The sequence below is a fragment of the Vicia villosa genome, linkage group LG7 (genome assembly GCF_029867415.1).
Source record: "Vicia villosa cultivar HV-30 ecotype Madison, WI linkage group LG7, Vvil1.0, whole genome shotgun sequence".
NCBI lineage: Eukaryota > Viridiplantae > Streptophyta > Magnoliopsida > Fabales > Fabaceae > Vicia > Vicia villosa.
The window spans coordinates 1270170-1286058 of NC_081186.1; the positions used below are offsets into that span (position 1 = coordinate 1270170).

The following is a 15889-nucleotide window of genomic DNA, read 5'->3' on the forward strand; positions in this document are numbered from 1 at the left end:
CTGTTACAAAATAATAATAAAAGTTTGAAAGATTTCAAGCCAATGCCATGTCCAAAAGATTTTATTGTTTCCTTTATAGGAAATATGCTTCTTTATGATGAGCGTCAATACGATGTTCTTGAACAACAACAATTTTTTGCTAATTTGTACTCTTTTCTTACAGGTAATAATAATGTACTATAACAATAGTTTAAAATAATATGTGCATTGACATTGTTTTAATGTTGTTTTTCAAACTTCTCTAATTTGTAGATGAGCAAAGAACCATTTTGAGGAAATTATGGATGTTGTAGAAAAGCAACGAGGTGGGGTGTTTTTTATATGGCTACAGTGGAACTGGTAAGACCTTTATGTAGAACACTTTATCAGCCGCACTTAGGTCTAACAAAAAAATTGTCTTTCCTGGTGCCTCAAGTGGGATTGCAAGTTTGTTGTTACCAGGTGGAAGAACATTTCATTCTAGGTTTAAGATTCCTGTCCCTACTTTAGAAACTTCTATTTGCAACATTAACAAAAAAAATGATCTTGCTGAGCTTCTAAAGATGACAGATCTTATTATACGGGATGAAGCTCCCATGGCTAACAAATTTTGCTTTGAGTCGCTTGATATATCCTTGAAAGATATTATGAGTGGAATGCCACATGCATTTCATAAAATATTTGGGAGTAAGGTGGTTGTGTTTGGTAGGGACTTCAGACAAATTATCCCCATTATACCAAGAGGTACTAGATCTGATATTATCCATGCAGCAATCAATTCTTCTTATATTTGGGATCACTGTAAGGTCTTGAAGCTTACAAAGAACATGCGCTTACAATCCGGTGCAACTACTTCTACTACTAATGACATTAGGAGATTTCAGAGTGGATATTAAATATTGGGGATGGGACCATGTGTGAGCCGAATGATGGTTATGCTGATATTTGTATTCTATATGAGTTTTTAATTTCAAACTTTTCTGATCCCATTAAGGCAATTGTTGGGGATACCTACGCTGATCTCATTCATAACTATCTTGATTCCAACTATCTCCAAAGTCGTGCAATCTTAGCTTCAACAATTGAAGTAGTAGATGATATCAACCAATATATAACAAACCTTCTTCCAGGTAACTAACTTGCCCTTATTCCTACTTTATTACGTTAATAGGAAATACTTAGTGATAGTAATTATTCATTAATTATTTAAATTTTGCAATTGTTGTAGGAGAAGACAAAGAATACTTTAGTAGTGATTCTATAGATAAATGTGATGCTACTAACTTTGATGCATATGAGTATGTTTCACCCGAGTTCCTAAATGCTCTTAAAACTTTTGGATTGCCTAATCATTCAATCAGGTTGAAAGTTGGTGTCACGATAATGTTAATGCGCAATCTAGATCAGTCTGAAGGCTTTGGCAATGGTACACGACTCACTGTAACCAGACTTGCTTCTCATGTGATTGAAGCTAAGATCAATTTTGGAAAAAAAATATTGGTAACATCATTTATATTCCTAGGATGTCTTCGTCCCCCTCACAGTCATCATGGCCATTTAAATTGGTTAGACGCCAATTCCCCATTATGCTTTCCTTTGCCATGACAATTAACAAGTCTCAAGGGCAATCTCTTGACAATGTTGGTTTGTATTTTCCAAAAGAAGTTTTTATTCATGGTCAATTATATGTGGCTATCTCAAGAGTTAAATCAAAAAAGGGATTAAAGATTCTTATTCATGATAAAGATAGAGAACCAATGTGTAACACCACTAACGTTGTGTTCAAAAACTTGTGAAAGGTATCTTTTGCTTAAACTATTTCATCATTCCATGATAGATAACTTATAATGCATTTTTATACTTTACGTTTTTAATGTCTATTTAAATTTTGTGCGTTTTTTCAGGTTCAAGCATCCACTACATTTTGAAGATTCATGTTGCAAGTCTATGAAATGTTATAATCCTTTGTAACAAATCTTGTATTTTACGTCTTCTTTTGAGACAAGAAATATGTTACGACATTAAGACTCTTTCATGTATATTCACATTATTATAAAACTAATTTTAGTTCTATTATCATATGATTATTATTTGAAGAATATCAAATACATAAATTTATATAGTTATTTACATAATAAACAAATATCAAGTACCCGTGCGGCAGCACGGGTTTCTGATTAGTTTCCCATTTAAAGTTAAACACATTTACTTATGGTTATAAAACTTTGATATACATCCATAATTTTGTTGCCAATTGCTTACCTACAGAGAATTGTTAAGTGACAATTTTTGTCTACGGGGTCAGGGTTGGAGAAATGTCAACGGTACCTAGTGAGAATCCAGTGGTTAATGCAGTGGAAAATGGGGGGCTCTTTTCCAATGTTGTAGGAAACCAAGAATCTAGTATTAAAGAGGCGGTGGGGTTTGTAGTAGGGGAAGGTGTCGCTACCGCGAAAAATGGATCAGAGTCGCCACTAATATATTTATCCCATCGAGGGAAAGAAATACCAGAAAACCTAACTCAGAATAAGAATAAGGTCTTTCAACCAGAGAACAGGGTACGGGCGTCGGTTAAGCAAGGGGAAGGTGCTAGCACCCCTCACGCCCGTCGTACTCGACGGTATCCACCTATGTTTGTTTCTATCTAAAGGGTGTATCTATTACTAATGCAATGCATGATTAAACTTAAAGTTTTTTAATAATTATTGTGCTCGCTAGAGTTGCCTCTATGCCTACGTATCCTCTTAAGAAGAATCAGAGCGCCATAGTTATGCTCAATATTTTCTATGTTTTTTAGGATTTGTTGGTATTTTTTAGTGAAAAGTTACATCACACTCCGCTGCTCGACCTTTGGAGACTTATGCTAGGAATCAAGTGGAAGTAACCTGCTCTTAAAAGCAAAAAGAAAAGTATATCGAGCGTTTCGAGTGACTCCCTTAAGCAAGCGAGACTCGAGCAACTCTTGGTTGGTGTTTTTTAGGGTTGGGAACTTCCACTCAAGTGATTCCCTAAAGCAAGGGAGACGAGAGCTTCCATTCCCTTTTTATTAGTTCCAACCTTTATTAAGTATTTTATTGTGTTTTATTGATTTTTGTCTTTGTGCAAAAGGGAACCTACATCTCTAAATATCCTAGTATTATCATACTAATGGCCCTAAGGTCAAGGATAAGGGAATCTCTACCTATGTTAACATGCATAGAAATCAACCTAAGTTGTTCTATGTGACTAATCTTAATGAAGATTGAAGTCACCACCCTAAGGGAACATGATAAGCATATAGTAAAAGATAAGCAAAGGTAAAAGAAAGTGAAGCCCATTGTAGGTGACTTAATGAAGTTCCTAACCAAGTCTACTCCTAAAAGAGACTAATCACAATGAATCCCAAAGGAAAACAATCCACAAAAGGTGGAGGAAGAACGAACAATCGTCGCCCCTTAAACCAACCACTATCAAAGTATGTAAGAAGAGGAAAAGCATGAGAATGAGATAATAAAGCCCTAGGGAAGTAGAAAATCAATGAAATGAGTGTCCTAAATCAAACACAAAGCATCATGGCATCTCACAAAAATATTCACAAGAAATTGCCAAAGTAGTGCATGGATCGTTACTTAACCATTAGCAAACATATATCAATTAGTCAAGACAAAAAGCATATGAAGACATGAACTAAGATAGGGTCAGTAGCATAAAAATGCATTTATAGTTCTAATATCCTATTTTAATCCTTATGAATCAATTAGATTGAAGCAACACAAAGTTCTAACGAAAACTAGACAAAACTAGGTCAAACTAGCTAAACAAATTCAAATTGTGAATGAAGTTAGAAAAAAATGAACAAATGATAGAAGTCAGTGGTTAATAACCTCTAAAAGGTGTCTAGACTATCATGGAATCATGTCAAGAGTTTTACACAAAATCACAAATCAATCGCACAAGTTATGATACAATCGTTAACAAAAAACAAAGGCGTTTACATGTGAAATGAAAAATTCAAGCAAAGTAAAAAGGAATGAATTAAAAAATCACAAATCAGGTCATAAGACCTCTAAACATCCCCTATAATGTCCTAAAAAGGTTTCAAAAATATTGCACCAAAGCATCCTCACTTATGAGTAAAAACAAGCAAACATCGTCTATGAATGTACAAGCATCGAGTGCTAAAGAAACTATCTTAAAACCCTACCAAAAAAATAAAATCAGAACTTGGTTTTCAATATATGGAAACATATGTATCTCTACTGAATACACACAAAAAAGGTTGACAAAAATCAGTTTACAAGCCGCTCAATCAAATTCAATCGTACAAGGTATCCAAACCGAAACAATTGCGAACATACTTGAGAAAAAGTCTAGATTAAAATACTAAAACAATCTCTAAAATTCTACAAAAAATATAAAATTATCTAAACACCCTAAAGTATTTAAAATATATTTTTTCACATTTTTTATATGAAACAAAATACGAATTACCAATCAAAATTGTGAAGGAAACAAAATTAAACAAGAAAACTACCTAATCCTGGGGGTATACTAGAAATTGTGGCGCAGTCTAGGAAATGGGGGGTTGCAGCCCAGAAGATTGAGCCCAACAAATTTTTGTTCATAGTTTTCTGCCAAAAAAGATGCAGCATGGGCTCATTATGGGTGTGGACTCTAATTTTCGTGTGAGGCCCATGACTATTGAATTGATCCATCATAGTTTACCAATTATTGATTCAATTTGCATCAGATTTAATTGAATTTAATCCATATTAACAAACAAATTATTCCCCTTAATGACTCAATTATTATGATTAAACTTAAAATTAATGCAAATTTGAATTGAAATAGGAATTAGGTTAAAGAGACATGTGACCTTTGGACTTCACGCTCATCCTCTCCTTCTTCCTCGTGGCCGGAACAACGCTTGTCTCTCTCTTAACCCACTGTGACGACGTAGTCCTCGCCTTCTTCGACAATTGGCGCGGCGGCGACTTGCCATCTCTTTTCCAATCGGAGCTTCATTCTGTCATCATGAACCAAAAAAACAGGCGATCTTCGTCTCTCCGGTTCGCTCTCTCTTTCATCACCAATCTACTTTCTCTATTCGTCTCTCAATGATCTTCTTAGATTGATAATTTCTTTTTCTGCAAACTTCTCCTTATTATTCTCGATTGCCTCTGAGAACGTTTTTGATGTTGTTATTGATACAGGTGAAGATGTGAAGTCGTTCTGAATAATGAATCGGATATGATGATGTCGGATTGTTGTTATTGCGCATATGAAGATGAAAATGAATTGTAAATTTGATTCTCGAAATGTTGGCGAAGATGATGATGATTCAAGATATGGATTGAAGCTTTTTTCTGAGTTTCTTAGATGATGATTGGAGATGCGGTGAAGATGTTATGCGTTTGTTGAATTGAATCACGAAGAATTTTTATGAACAGAGTTTTTTGTGTGGCTCGGTTCAGAGGATTGAAGAGGATTTGAAGTTGGTGACGATTTAGTTCTCTTGATTGAATGAATGAAGATGAAGATCGAAGCTGTTGAAGATGTTGTGATGAAGATCGAAGGACAGAGTTTGAAGAAGTTTGTTATATTTTCGATTACATGTTCTGTTTTCGATTTCTGAATTCTTTTCGTTTTCTGTTACAGATTCTTTTCATCCCAATTTCTCTCGTGAAGATTTCCTGAACCTGTTTTTTTTCCTTTTCTGCTATGAATCCTTCTTGTGATGCATTTTCTGATCTCCTATCTTCTGTTAAATTCTTGAATCTTGTTAAAGAATTGTCGAGGATTGAAGGTGGAAATTCAGCGATGATTGATGAAGAATTGTGAAGGAGGTTCTGCTAATCTTTCTTAGAGGTGTGAAGAGAGGATTTGGTGGTGATGAATCGAGAGAGAGGTTTTGTGGTGAAGATTCAAGGTTGTTGAGTGGTGATTGATGACGATGAAGAATATGAGGTTAGTTACATCTCCTTTTTCTGTTATCAGTTTTTTTCTTTATGGATTCCCCTGCAATTTTTCTGAGTTTTTTTCTGTGAACTTCATCGCTGAATCCCCTTTTCTGTTATGCCCTTTTTTCCTCAGAATTTTTCCTCTTCTAATTTCTGTTATTAATTTCTTCCTTCTAGAATTTATCTGGTGGTGAGTTTCTGTTAGAATTTTCTTTCCGATTTGGTTTTATGCCGATTCGGTTCTTCTTGCAGGTACGATTTTGGTTGAATTATGATGTAGGTATTGAAGGGAGTTGCTTCACGTTGAGCTGCAGGTTCAAAAGACTAAGGGGCTGAAGTGTATTCTGTAACACCCGTATATTTTAATTTTAATTTAATTTGGAAATTGAATTAATAATTAGAATTATTATGAATTTTATGAAAATAATTGGAAGATGATGGATTATGGCATTGGGCCGAATGTGGTATTAGTAAGAAGGAGGTGTTATGTTAGTAAGCCCATTACTAATTAAAATATTATTTTTCATAAAATAATAAGGAATTGGGAAAGAAAGAGTTAGAACGTGAAAAAGAAAAAGAGCTGAAGGTTTGGAACACGAAGAACGTAAAGAGGAACGGAAGAGGGAGAGACCAAAATCAAGAATTTTTCTAAGGTAAGGGGGGACTCTCTGGTTAGTATTTCTTATCGTGTTTTGGATGGTAACATTGATTAGGGATATTGTCTAGATCAATTGGATTATATGTTAGGTTTAGGGAGGTTATAATTGATGAAATTGCATAGATTATTGGTTAATAATGTGTTGTTTTGATGTGTGATGATGAATAATGATGCAATTGATGATCAACTGTCTGTAAATGATGTTTATAATCGATTTTGGACATAGTATGTGTGAGATCGCAGGGTCTGTCGCAGACCTGAGAATTGGTAAAATCGCAGGTTCGCTAAGTGGAGGGGGGTCCGCTAAGCGGAGGACCCAACCTAGTTAGTTTCTGTCCGAGGTCGCTAGTGGTCCGCTGAGCGGAGGTCTAAAGGAAGTTCGCTTCTGTCTAATGTCGTTAGTGGTCCGTTGAGCGGACCTTGCTGTACAGAAAATTGTCCAAACTTGAAAATGACGTATCTTTTGAACCGTTGGCCTGTTTTTAGTGCCGTTTCGAGTACGATGAACCTCACGAGATAACCTATGAGTATAAATGATGAAATGAGGTGTAATCAAATTATTTTGAAACATGATTTTATTTTTGATGAATGATGTATTATACATATATGTGATGAGATATGTTAATTACATGCTATGTTTGTAGTATTAATCGTGTGATGATTTATGAATTGTATGATGATGATGATTGGATGATATTTGAATGATGCTAATATATATTTAAACGTACTTGATGATGATGATGATGATGATGATGATGGTATAAGTATGTTATATATGTTGCATTCATTCATAATCATATGTTAAGGGCTGAATCCAAATGATGTTGTGGATTCAGTGAAGGGAATAATTCCCATTGTGTGGAATTTGTGCTGGCAGGGCCATATCTTGATGATGTTGGATCGGTCGGTAGGTTATTCCCCTTGATGATGTTTGGTACCACATGCATAGTGTCAATTCATTCATATGCATGATTTCACAACATGATTGAATGTGTTTCAGTGTTATGAACTGATGATGTGTTGGTTGCGTGTATTTGTGGAATTGTCTGAAATATAATGCAATTGGGTGATTAATATACTATGATGTGTTATTATTTATGATGCAATAATACTTGTTAATTGCGATGAGACTCACCCTTACACTATATTTTTCAGATTGAGGATAACGGCTTCGAGTTGGTGAGGATTAGCTCATGAATCTTCGTTTAGTTAGCGTCAGGTGTCATGCTCTGATAGATGTAACACTGGGGAACGTTATGTTTTGAAATTAATTTAATAACTCTGATTGTTTTGAATTAATTTTGAGGATTGGTGGTATTTAATGATGAAATACTATTTTGATGATTTATTCCGCTGTGTAAACATGAGGTTGATGAATTATGAAGGACTATTCCCTAGTAAATGCATGACAGTGACAGATAATTGTTTATTTTATTATCAATTGTGGCACCCTTGGTTGCATGTACTCTGATTTAATTATTAATTGCCGCAGGGGTTTAGAAGGGTGTTACAATAGTGGTATCAGAGCATAGTCGGTCGTTGTGATTAGAGTCTTGTGTCAGTCTTCCTTGCGTATGCGACTAGTGCGGGTTAAACATTGTCGGTACTTTTTCTGGCTAAATTATTTGTGATTTAAGCAGAGCAATGGCTGGAAGAGGTGGAAGAAACGACGATGCTATCGCTGAGGCTCTGGGCATGATTGCTGGTGTGCTTGGAGGGAATGAAAATGGAGCTGGGATTGGTGCTGACAGGCAATTGGGGAATTTTCAGAGGAACAATCCTCCGTTGTTCAAGGGCACGCATGATCCCGAAGGTGCTCAAAAGTAGTTAAAGGAGACCGAGAGGATTTTTCAGAGTCATTGATTGTGTTGAAGATCTGAAGGTGAGGTATGGTACACATATCTTGTCTGAAGAAGCTGATGACTGGTGGATGGCTAGTAGAGATGAACTTGAAGCTGCTGGTGTAGTAATTACTTGGGTTGTGTTCAAGAGATAATTCTTGATAAGGTACTTTCCTGAAGATGTTCGGGGCAGGAAAGAGATCGAATTTTTGGAGCTGACTCTAGGTAATATGACAGTACCAGAGTATGCTTCAAAGTTTGTCGAGTTGGCGAAGTACTACGTTCACTACAACAATGATGAAGTTAGTGAATTCACAAATTGTATCAAATTTGAGAATGTCCTTCAAGATGAGATCAAGTAAGGTATCAGGTATCAGAGGATTCGAAGATTTGTCGATTTGGTGGACTGTAGCAGGATCTTCGAAGAGGATAACCTTAAGCTGAAGTCATCTCACTCTCGCGAGTTGGTTGACCAGAAAGATAAGAAGCCTATGGATAGAGGTAAGCCATATGGTAGAGGAAATCCTAAAGCTGGTGATTGGAAGAAGCCTATTGGGGGAGACTCTAGTGCTTTTGTCAGGTGCTACAACTGTGGGGAAATTGGACATCGTAAGAATGACTGCAAGCTTGATCAGAAGAAGTGTTTCAAGTGTGATACAGTGGGCCATGTTGCTGCTGATTGTAAGAAGAAGGTTGTGACTTGCTACAACTGTGGTGAAGAAGGTCACATTAGCACACAGTGTCCTAAGCCAAAGAAGAATCAATCTGGTGGGAAGGTCTTTGCCTTGTCTGGGTCAGAGACTACTCCGGAAGATCGATTGATTAAAGGTATGTGTTTAATCCATGACACACCTTTAATTGCAATTATTGATACTGGAGAAACACATTCTTTTATTTCTTTGGATTGTGCTAAGAGGTTGAATTTAGAAATATTTTATATTAATGGAAGTATGGTTATTGACACTCTCGCGTCGGGTTCAGTAACTACTTCATCTGCCTGCTTGAATTGCCCGATTGATATTTTTGGTAGAGAATTTGGGATGGACTTAGTGTGCCTTCCGTTGAAACAACTTGATATAATCCTGGGAATGAACTGGTTAGAGTTTAATTGTGTTCATATCAACTATTTTTCGAAGACGGTGTTGTTTCCTGAAGATGTTAGTGCTGATGATCTGAACGTGACAGCTAGACAGGTGAATGAAGCTATCGGAGACGGTGCAACTGTATTTATGTTGTTTACGTTGATGGATTTGAAAGATAAAGTGGTAAGTAGCGAACTACCAGTGGTATGTGATTTTCCAGAAGTTTTTCCGGAAGATGTGAACAAATTGCCACCAGAAAGAGAAGTGGAATTTGCTATTAATTTGATTCCTGGAACTAGTCCTGTGTCGATGGCATCGTATCATATGTCGCCGTCCGAATTAGTTGAACTGAAGAAACAGTTGGAAGAATTACTTGAGAAGAAATTCATTCGTCCGAGTGTTTCTCCGTGGGGTGCGCCTGTGTTGCTAGTAAAGAAAAAAGAGGGTTCGATGAGGCTGTGTGTGGATTACAGACAATTAAACAAGGTTACTATCAATAATCGGTATCCACTACCGAGGATTGATGATTTGATGGATCAGTTGGCTGGAGCGTCTGTATTTAGTAAGATTGATCTGAGGTCTGGGTATCACCAAATTCGTGTGAAAGATGACGATATTCAGAAGACTGCTTTTAGAACGAGGTATGGACATTACGAGTATTCGGTAATGCTGTTTGGAGTTACTAATGCACCTGGTGTTTTTATGGAGTATATGAATAGGATATTCCATCCTTATCTCGATAAGTTCGTGGTGGTATTTATAGATGATATCCTGATATATTCTAAGAATGAGGAAGAACATGCGAGACATCTCAGAACTGTGTTAGAGCTGTTAAGAGAGAAGAAACTTTTTGCCAAATTGTCGAAGTGAGAATTTTGGTTGGAATTTCTTAAGGATTATGATTTTGGTTTGAATTATCATCCTGGTAAGGCAAATGTTGTTGTTGATGCGCTGATTAGGAATTCTTTGCACATGTTTATGCTAATGGTGAAGGAATTGGATTTGATTGAACAATTTAGAGACTTGAGCTTGGTGTGTGAAGATACTCCTAATAGTGTTAAATTGGGTATGTTAAAGCTGACTAGCGGTATTCTTGAAGAGATTAGAGAAGGTCAGAAAATTGACGTTGAGTTGATTGATAAGATGACTTTGATTAACCAAGGTAAAGGAGGTAAATTCAGAATCGACGAGAATGGTATATTGAGGTTTGGTGATCGAGTTTGTGTTCTTGATGTTGTTACACTTCGAAAGAGTATTCTTGAAGAAGGACATCGTAGTGGATTAAGTATTCATCCTGGTGCTACCAAGATGTATCATGATTTGAAAAAACTATTTTGGTGGTCTGGAATGAAGAAAGAAATTGCGGAGTTTGTGTATTCTTGTTTGACGTGTCAGAAGTAAAAAACTGAGCATTAGAAGCCATATGGGTATATGAAACCGATATTTATTCCTGAGTGGGAGTGGGATAGCATATCAATGGATTTGGTTTCCGGTTTGCCGAGAGCTGTTAAGAATTGTGAGGCTATATGGGTTGTTGTGGACAGGTTGACAAAGTCTGCACACTTTATACCAGTAAGAACTTCTAGGTCAGTGCATCTGAACGCTGATTTGTGCATACTCTTTTATACTTTTCCTGCAATGGAAAACGTAAAGGATTAGAGTACCACATTGTTTTATACAAATTTCATACATAATGTTATCATCAAAACTAAGAATATTGATCAGAACATTTCTTGTTCTAACAATCTCCCCCTTTTTGATGATGACAAAAACATACAGAATTGATATGAATTTGTATCCAGAATATCAGATGAAAAAGACAATACACAGATATAGCATTAAAGCATATAAATCAGAGTGTGTGAATATGTCTCCCCCTGAGATTAACAGTCTCCCTTTGAAATTAATACTAGAAGAATTTATAAATAAAAGACTTCCCTGAGTATTTTCCATTTCAGATGAGACTTTCATGTTGAGCTTTAAATCTTCAGATAATTCAGAGCTTCACTTAAGAGCTTCCATTGGACAACTTCAGAGCTTTGAATTTCTCTTTGAGATCACTTGGCTTTATCATAGTACCAAGAATGCTTTCTTGTATCAGAGCTACCAGAGCTTGAGACTTCTTGTATCAGAGCTTTAGCTTCTTGTATCAGAGCACTAAGCTTGCTTCAATTCTTTAAGAGCTTTTCTTTAGATGCTTTTCTCTAATATTTGCCTCTCCCCATATTAAGCTTGTCCAGAATATCACATTCCTGCAAAACTATCAAAGACAGAACACTTGCAATATTTGTTAGGAATGTTGAGACTTAAGTCTAGAAACTGATATATAAATCAATTTAGTTAACACGCTTCTCCCCCTTTTTTGTCATAACATCAAAAAGTATAAAAGATTCAGATGAAAGACACACAGAGTGAAGAAAGAAAGGATATTTCATTGATTTAATCAGAAGAGAATACAAAGCAGATGCAGTTCAAAACAGATGCAAGAAACAATAAAAAAAACTAAAACACAAGACAGACTATGACTAGGTAAGCTTAGAGGCTAAAGCTACTAGAAAGTTCTTAATCTCAGCGCTGTCTTCTGCTTGCTTCTTTGAAGATTCTTCATATCTTTTCATCCAAGTTCTGAATTCAGCATTGGTGTCATCTTGCTTGTCCATTCGACTAACCAATGTAGCTTGATTCTGTTGGAGTTCCTTCAGAGTGTTCATCAGAACAGAAGATGAAGAACCAGCAGAAGAAGCAACAGAGTTATCTTCTAGGACAGGATGATCAGCATCAACTTCGACCATTTAAGCATCTTCCAGATTTTCCTCAACAGGAATTTATTCAGTAGGGTGCTCTTGAACAACAGGAATCTCTACTTCTGGAGGATACTCAATCTCTGGATACATCATGTCAGGATTCTCTTCTAGAGGGTTCTCCCAGAACCAGGTGAACAAAAGTTGAAAATATCCAGTCAGAACTTTATATGGTTATGGCTTCCAGACAACCAGAGCCAAGGAATTATCTGCTTCCATTTCATCAACGAAAGGCTTCTCTTCCAAAAACTCAGCTTGCACTTCCTCACCAAAAGCTTTCAACAACTTTCCAGCAACTACATGATCCAGCTTGGAGTCATGAGCAACCTTCAGAACTTCTAACCCTGTTCTGACCTTGTGATTTAATGATTCAAAACGTGCATCAACAGAAGGTTTTGGAGGGTTTGTTCTGAGAGGGGTGATTGGAGATTTTGGGTTGAGGATGGAAATTGGGTTTTCTGGGTTGAAGAGGGCATAAGGTTGAGGTTCTCTATCAAGCACAAAAGACGTGTTTGAAGAGGATGGTTGAAGAGAGGATTCAGCTTCATTGTCAGACTCTAAGACTATGACAATGGGGTCAGAGGTAGTGTTTGGGGATTTAAAGGTGTTCATGAGACAAATGAAAGAGTCAGAAAAGGATGATTCTGGTGAGGGGAGGTTAAAGAACACTGGAATGTCCATAACAAGTTCGTAGTTAGAATGTGGAGGAGGTTAAGAGGTGGAGATTATGGTGTGAGGAGGAATGACGGTGTTTAAAGGTGTTGGTTCAAGAATTGGTTCAGAAGCATGAGCAGGTTCAGAATCAAGAATAGGCTGTTTGCCTTTAGACTTGGGTGAAGAAGAAGATGGAGGGTTAGAAATTTTGGTGGTTGGAGGAGGATTTTCTGGGGTTTTTTCTGGTGATTTTACTGGTGGAGCTTCTGTTGGTACATGTTTCAAAATTAAAACAGGAGCAGAAACAGGCTCAGAGATAGAAATACCTGATGATTTTTTCTTCTTTTGAGGCTTGGCAGGTCCATCTCCAACAGTCTTTGTAACACCCCATACATAACTGACTAGTATATTATGCATGAAACGTTAAAAATTGATATTGAGTACATACAAAAGCTATAGCTATAGAAGGATCCATATTGAGTACAACATGAAATTCTACTAGGAATAACTTAACATGTGTCTTCAATGGATCTGCACAGCAGAAAATGAGATCTGACGAGGTCTCCGAGCCATCACCACCTCCAAGTCTTCAATCCAAACCTGTTATTGACCAAACGCTACTAAACTGCACCAGAAAAATATAAGTTGATTGGGGTGAGATTACTAAATCTCAGTGAGTCCTCCTATCCTATGGGTCCACTCGGATCTACAAGGTACATGCATCAAAACCGAATCCACCATTGATTCGGGGTTTATCCTCACATCCGGTACAAGTACGGAGAAAACAAGGAATCTTCCACCATAGGACTCATCATATCACAAGTATACGAACACGTATGCCAAAACCCATACCCGTGTACGGGGAATCCAGAAGCGGTAACAACCAACTACCAAGGCTGCACACACACCCTCGGTGAGTAACCAAGTACCTGTCGTCAAGAAGACTCGCACAGGACCCATCGCTAGATGAAACAGATAGATCATATGTGGCATTCCATCCGTGACGAGTTATAGCGGTGACGTTACCTACATGGCGTCACGGCCTCATCATCATCCATACGCAATATGGTATCCACAAGTGCGAATACGCCTAATTGACTGTACAAGCCCATCCGGTTAGGAGCCTAGTTGTGTAGCCTACGTGGCACCACTATAGGTGAGTAATCCAAGTGATATCACCTAATTGGCATCACAACTCCACGATACCAAGCACGCCGATGTATCACGCCTTTGGGAAACACCCTGAAAGACCCTGCAGGTACATCGCAATGATAGCTCAGGTGTGTAAATCATACCAAGAACGCCAATGTATCACGCCTTTGGGAAACGCCCTGAAAGACCCCGCAGGTACATCGCAATGGTATCTTTGGAAACTAGTCCATACACAATGGTGCCTTACCACCTGGTATTGGCCCACTTCGATTCTAGCATACCACACGCATAACAAGCGTCAATCACACAATACAATCAATGCTGATCATTTAACCAGAACGATGGTGTCAACAAGATTTCATGCACATCACATAGTTGCATATCATCTCAAACATGGATATAATATTCGTAATAGAAATAAACATTCTACTTAATGCATGATGTAATAATTAATAACAATCAGAAAGACATAAATTCTCGTGATAAGTTAATATTCTGGTTTGGGGACCAATTTAATTAGAAAGTACACGTCGCTAGCTTTCCAACGATATAAAGTTTGCGCGAAACGGACTTACGACGCAAAAGTTACGGATTTCTAAAGTTTGCTGATTTTTGCACTTTTGCCCTGGGTAACCGGTTACCCAGAGTCCAGTAACCGGTTACTGGCATGCAAAATGCCCAGTAAAGCAATTTTCTATAGAGTAACCGGTTACCCAAATGCCAGTAACCGATTACCCTGAAGCAGAATCAATTTTCTGCATTTTTAAGGGTTCTAAATCAGTCCCATGCACTCCTAATCAATCCCAAGCATCACAATTTAATCCTAAACGAATTCTAACATGCAGCCATGATCCAAGGTACACATTAACCTCATGAACATAATCTAAGTATTAAATCAAACATGCATTACATAGAATTCACCAAATAGCAATTAATCATAGTCATCACTATTGATTCATGGATTTATCACTCACACCCAAAACCCCAACATGCAATTTCCCACAAATTTTCCCCCAAGTTTCTAACTAAGGACTCACCTTGCTAAAAGGAGGTTGAGATGATGATCATGCAGCCATTGGACTTCCATTGATGCCAAAACTTCACCTCTAACATGATCAAACCCGTAACCAATCTTTAACACACAATCAGCATGCATGTCCCAACTTCAAGCTTGCTTTTCTCCTTCAAAACAGAAGCTATGAACGCGAACCATATGTGTAAATCGAAGAGAATTTTGTTAGCTTTCTAACGAGACCAGAATCGTTATGATCGGAGTTACGAGCAGAGAGTTATACCTGATTTAGTGGAGCTATATCAAGAGTTGCGAAAATGGAGAAGATGGTGATGAATGTGAGTTTCTCTCCCTTGCTTATGTCTCTCTCACCTTCCTCTCTTACCAAGAATCTGATTTGGAAAAGATATCTCTACTAACCATGCCTTAAGTCCATGCAAATATTATTTAAAATCCATAATGCCCTCCAACTAAGTGGTAATTACCAAAAGGCCACTTAGTTGGATTCTAACTAATCCACTTACTTTCTTAGGGTCACACTTAGTATATATGTATATTACTACTCATCCAATTGGAACAAGACTAGTGTATCCTTTAATTATCATTTTATCAATTAATGACAATTACCGGTGTCGGAGAGTCGGGGTATTACAGTCTTCCTCTTCTTTTCCTTCTTCTTTTCTTCCTTCTTCTCTTCTTCCTTTTTCTTCTCTTCCTTCTTTTCTTCTTTATTTTCTTGATTTTCTTCTTGAACTTTTGTTTGCACTTTCT

At 37.1% G+C, this 15889-nt stretch overlaps 1 protein-coding gene across 1 annotated transcript; it reads left to right on the forward strand.

The window, feature by feature from the left end:
• The first annotated feature begins 892 nt into the window (after positions 1 to 892).
• Positions 893 to 11085, forward strand: LOC131616859 (uncharacterized). The gene is made up of 4 exons (XM_058888315.1): positions 893 to 1109; positions 1208 to 1479; positions 9554 to 9682; positions 11044 to 11085. The coding sequence occupies exons 1-4, from the start codon at positions 893 to 895 to the stop codon at positions 11083 to 11085; spliced, it is 660 nt and encodes a 219-aa protein (XP_058744298.1).
• The last annotated feature ends 4804 nt before the right edge of the window (positions 11086 to 15889 follow it).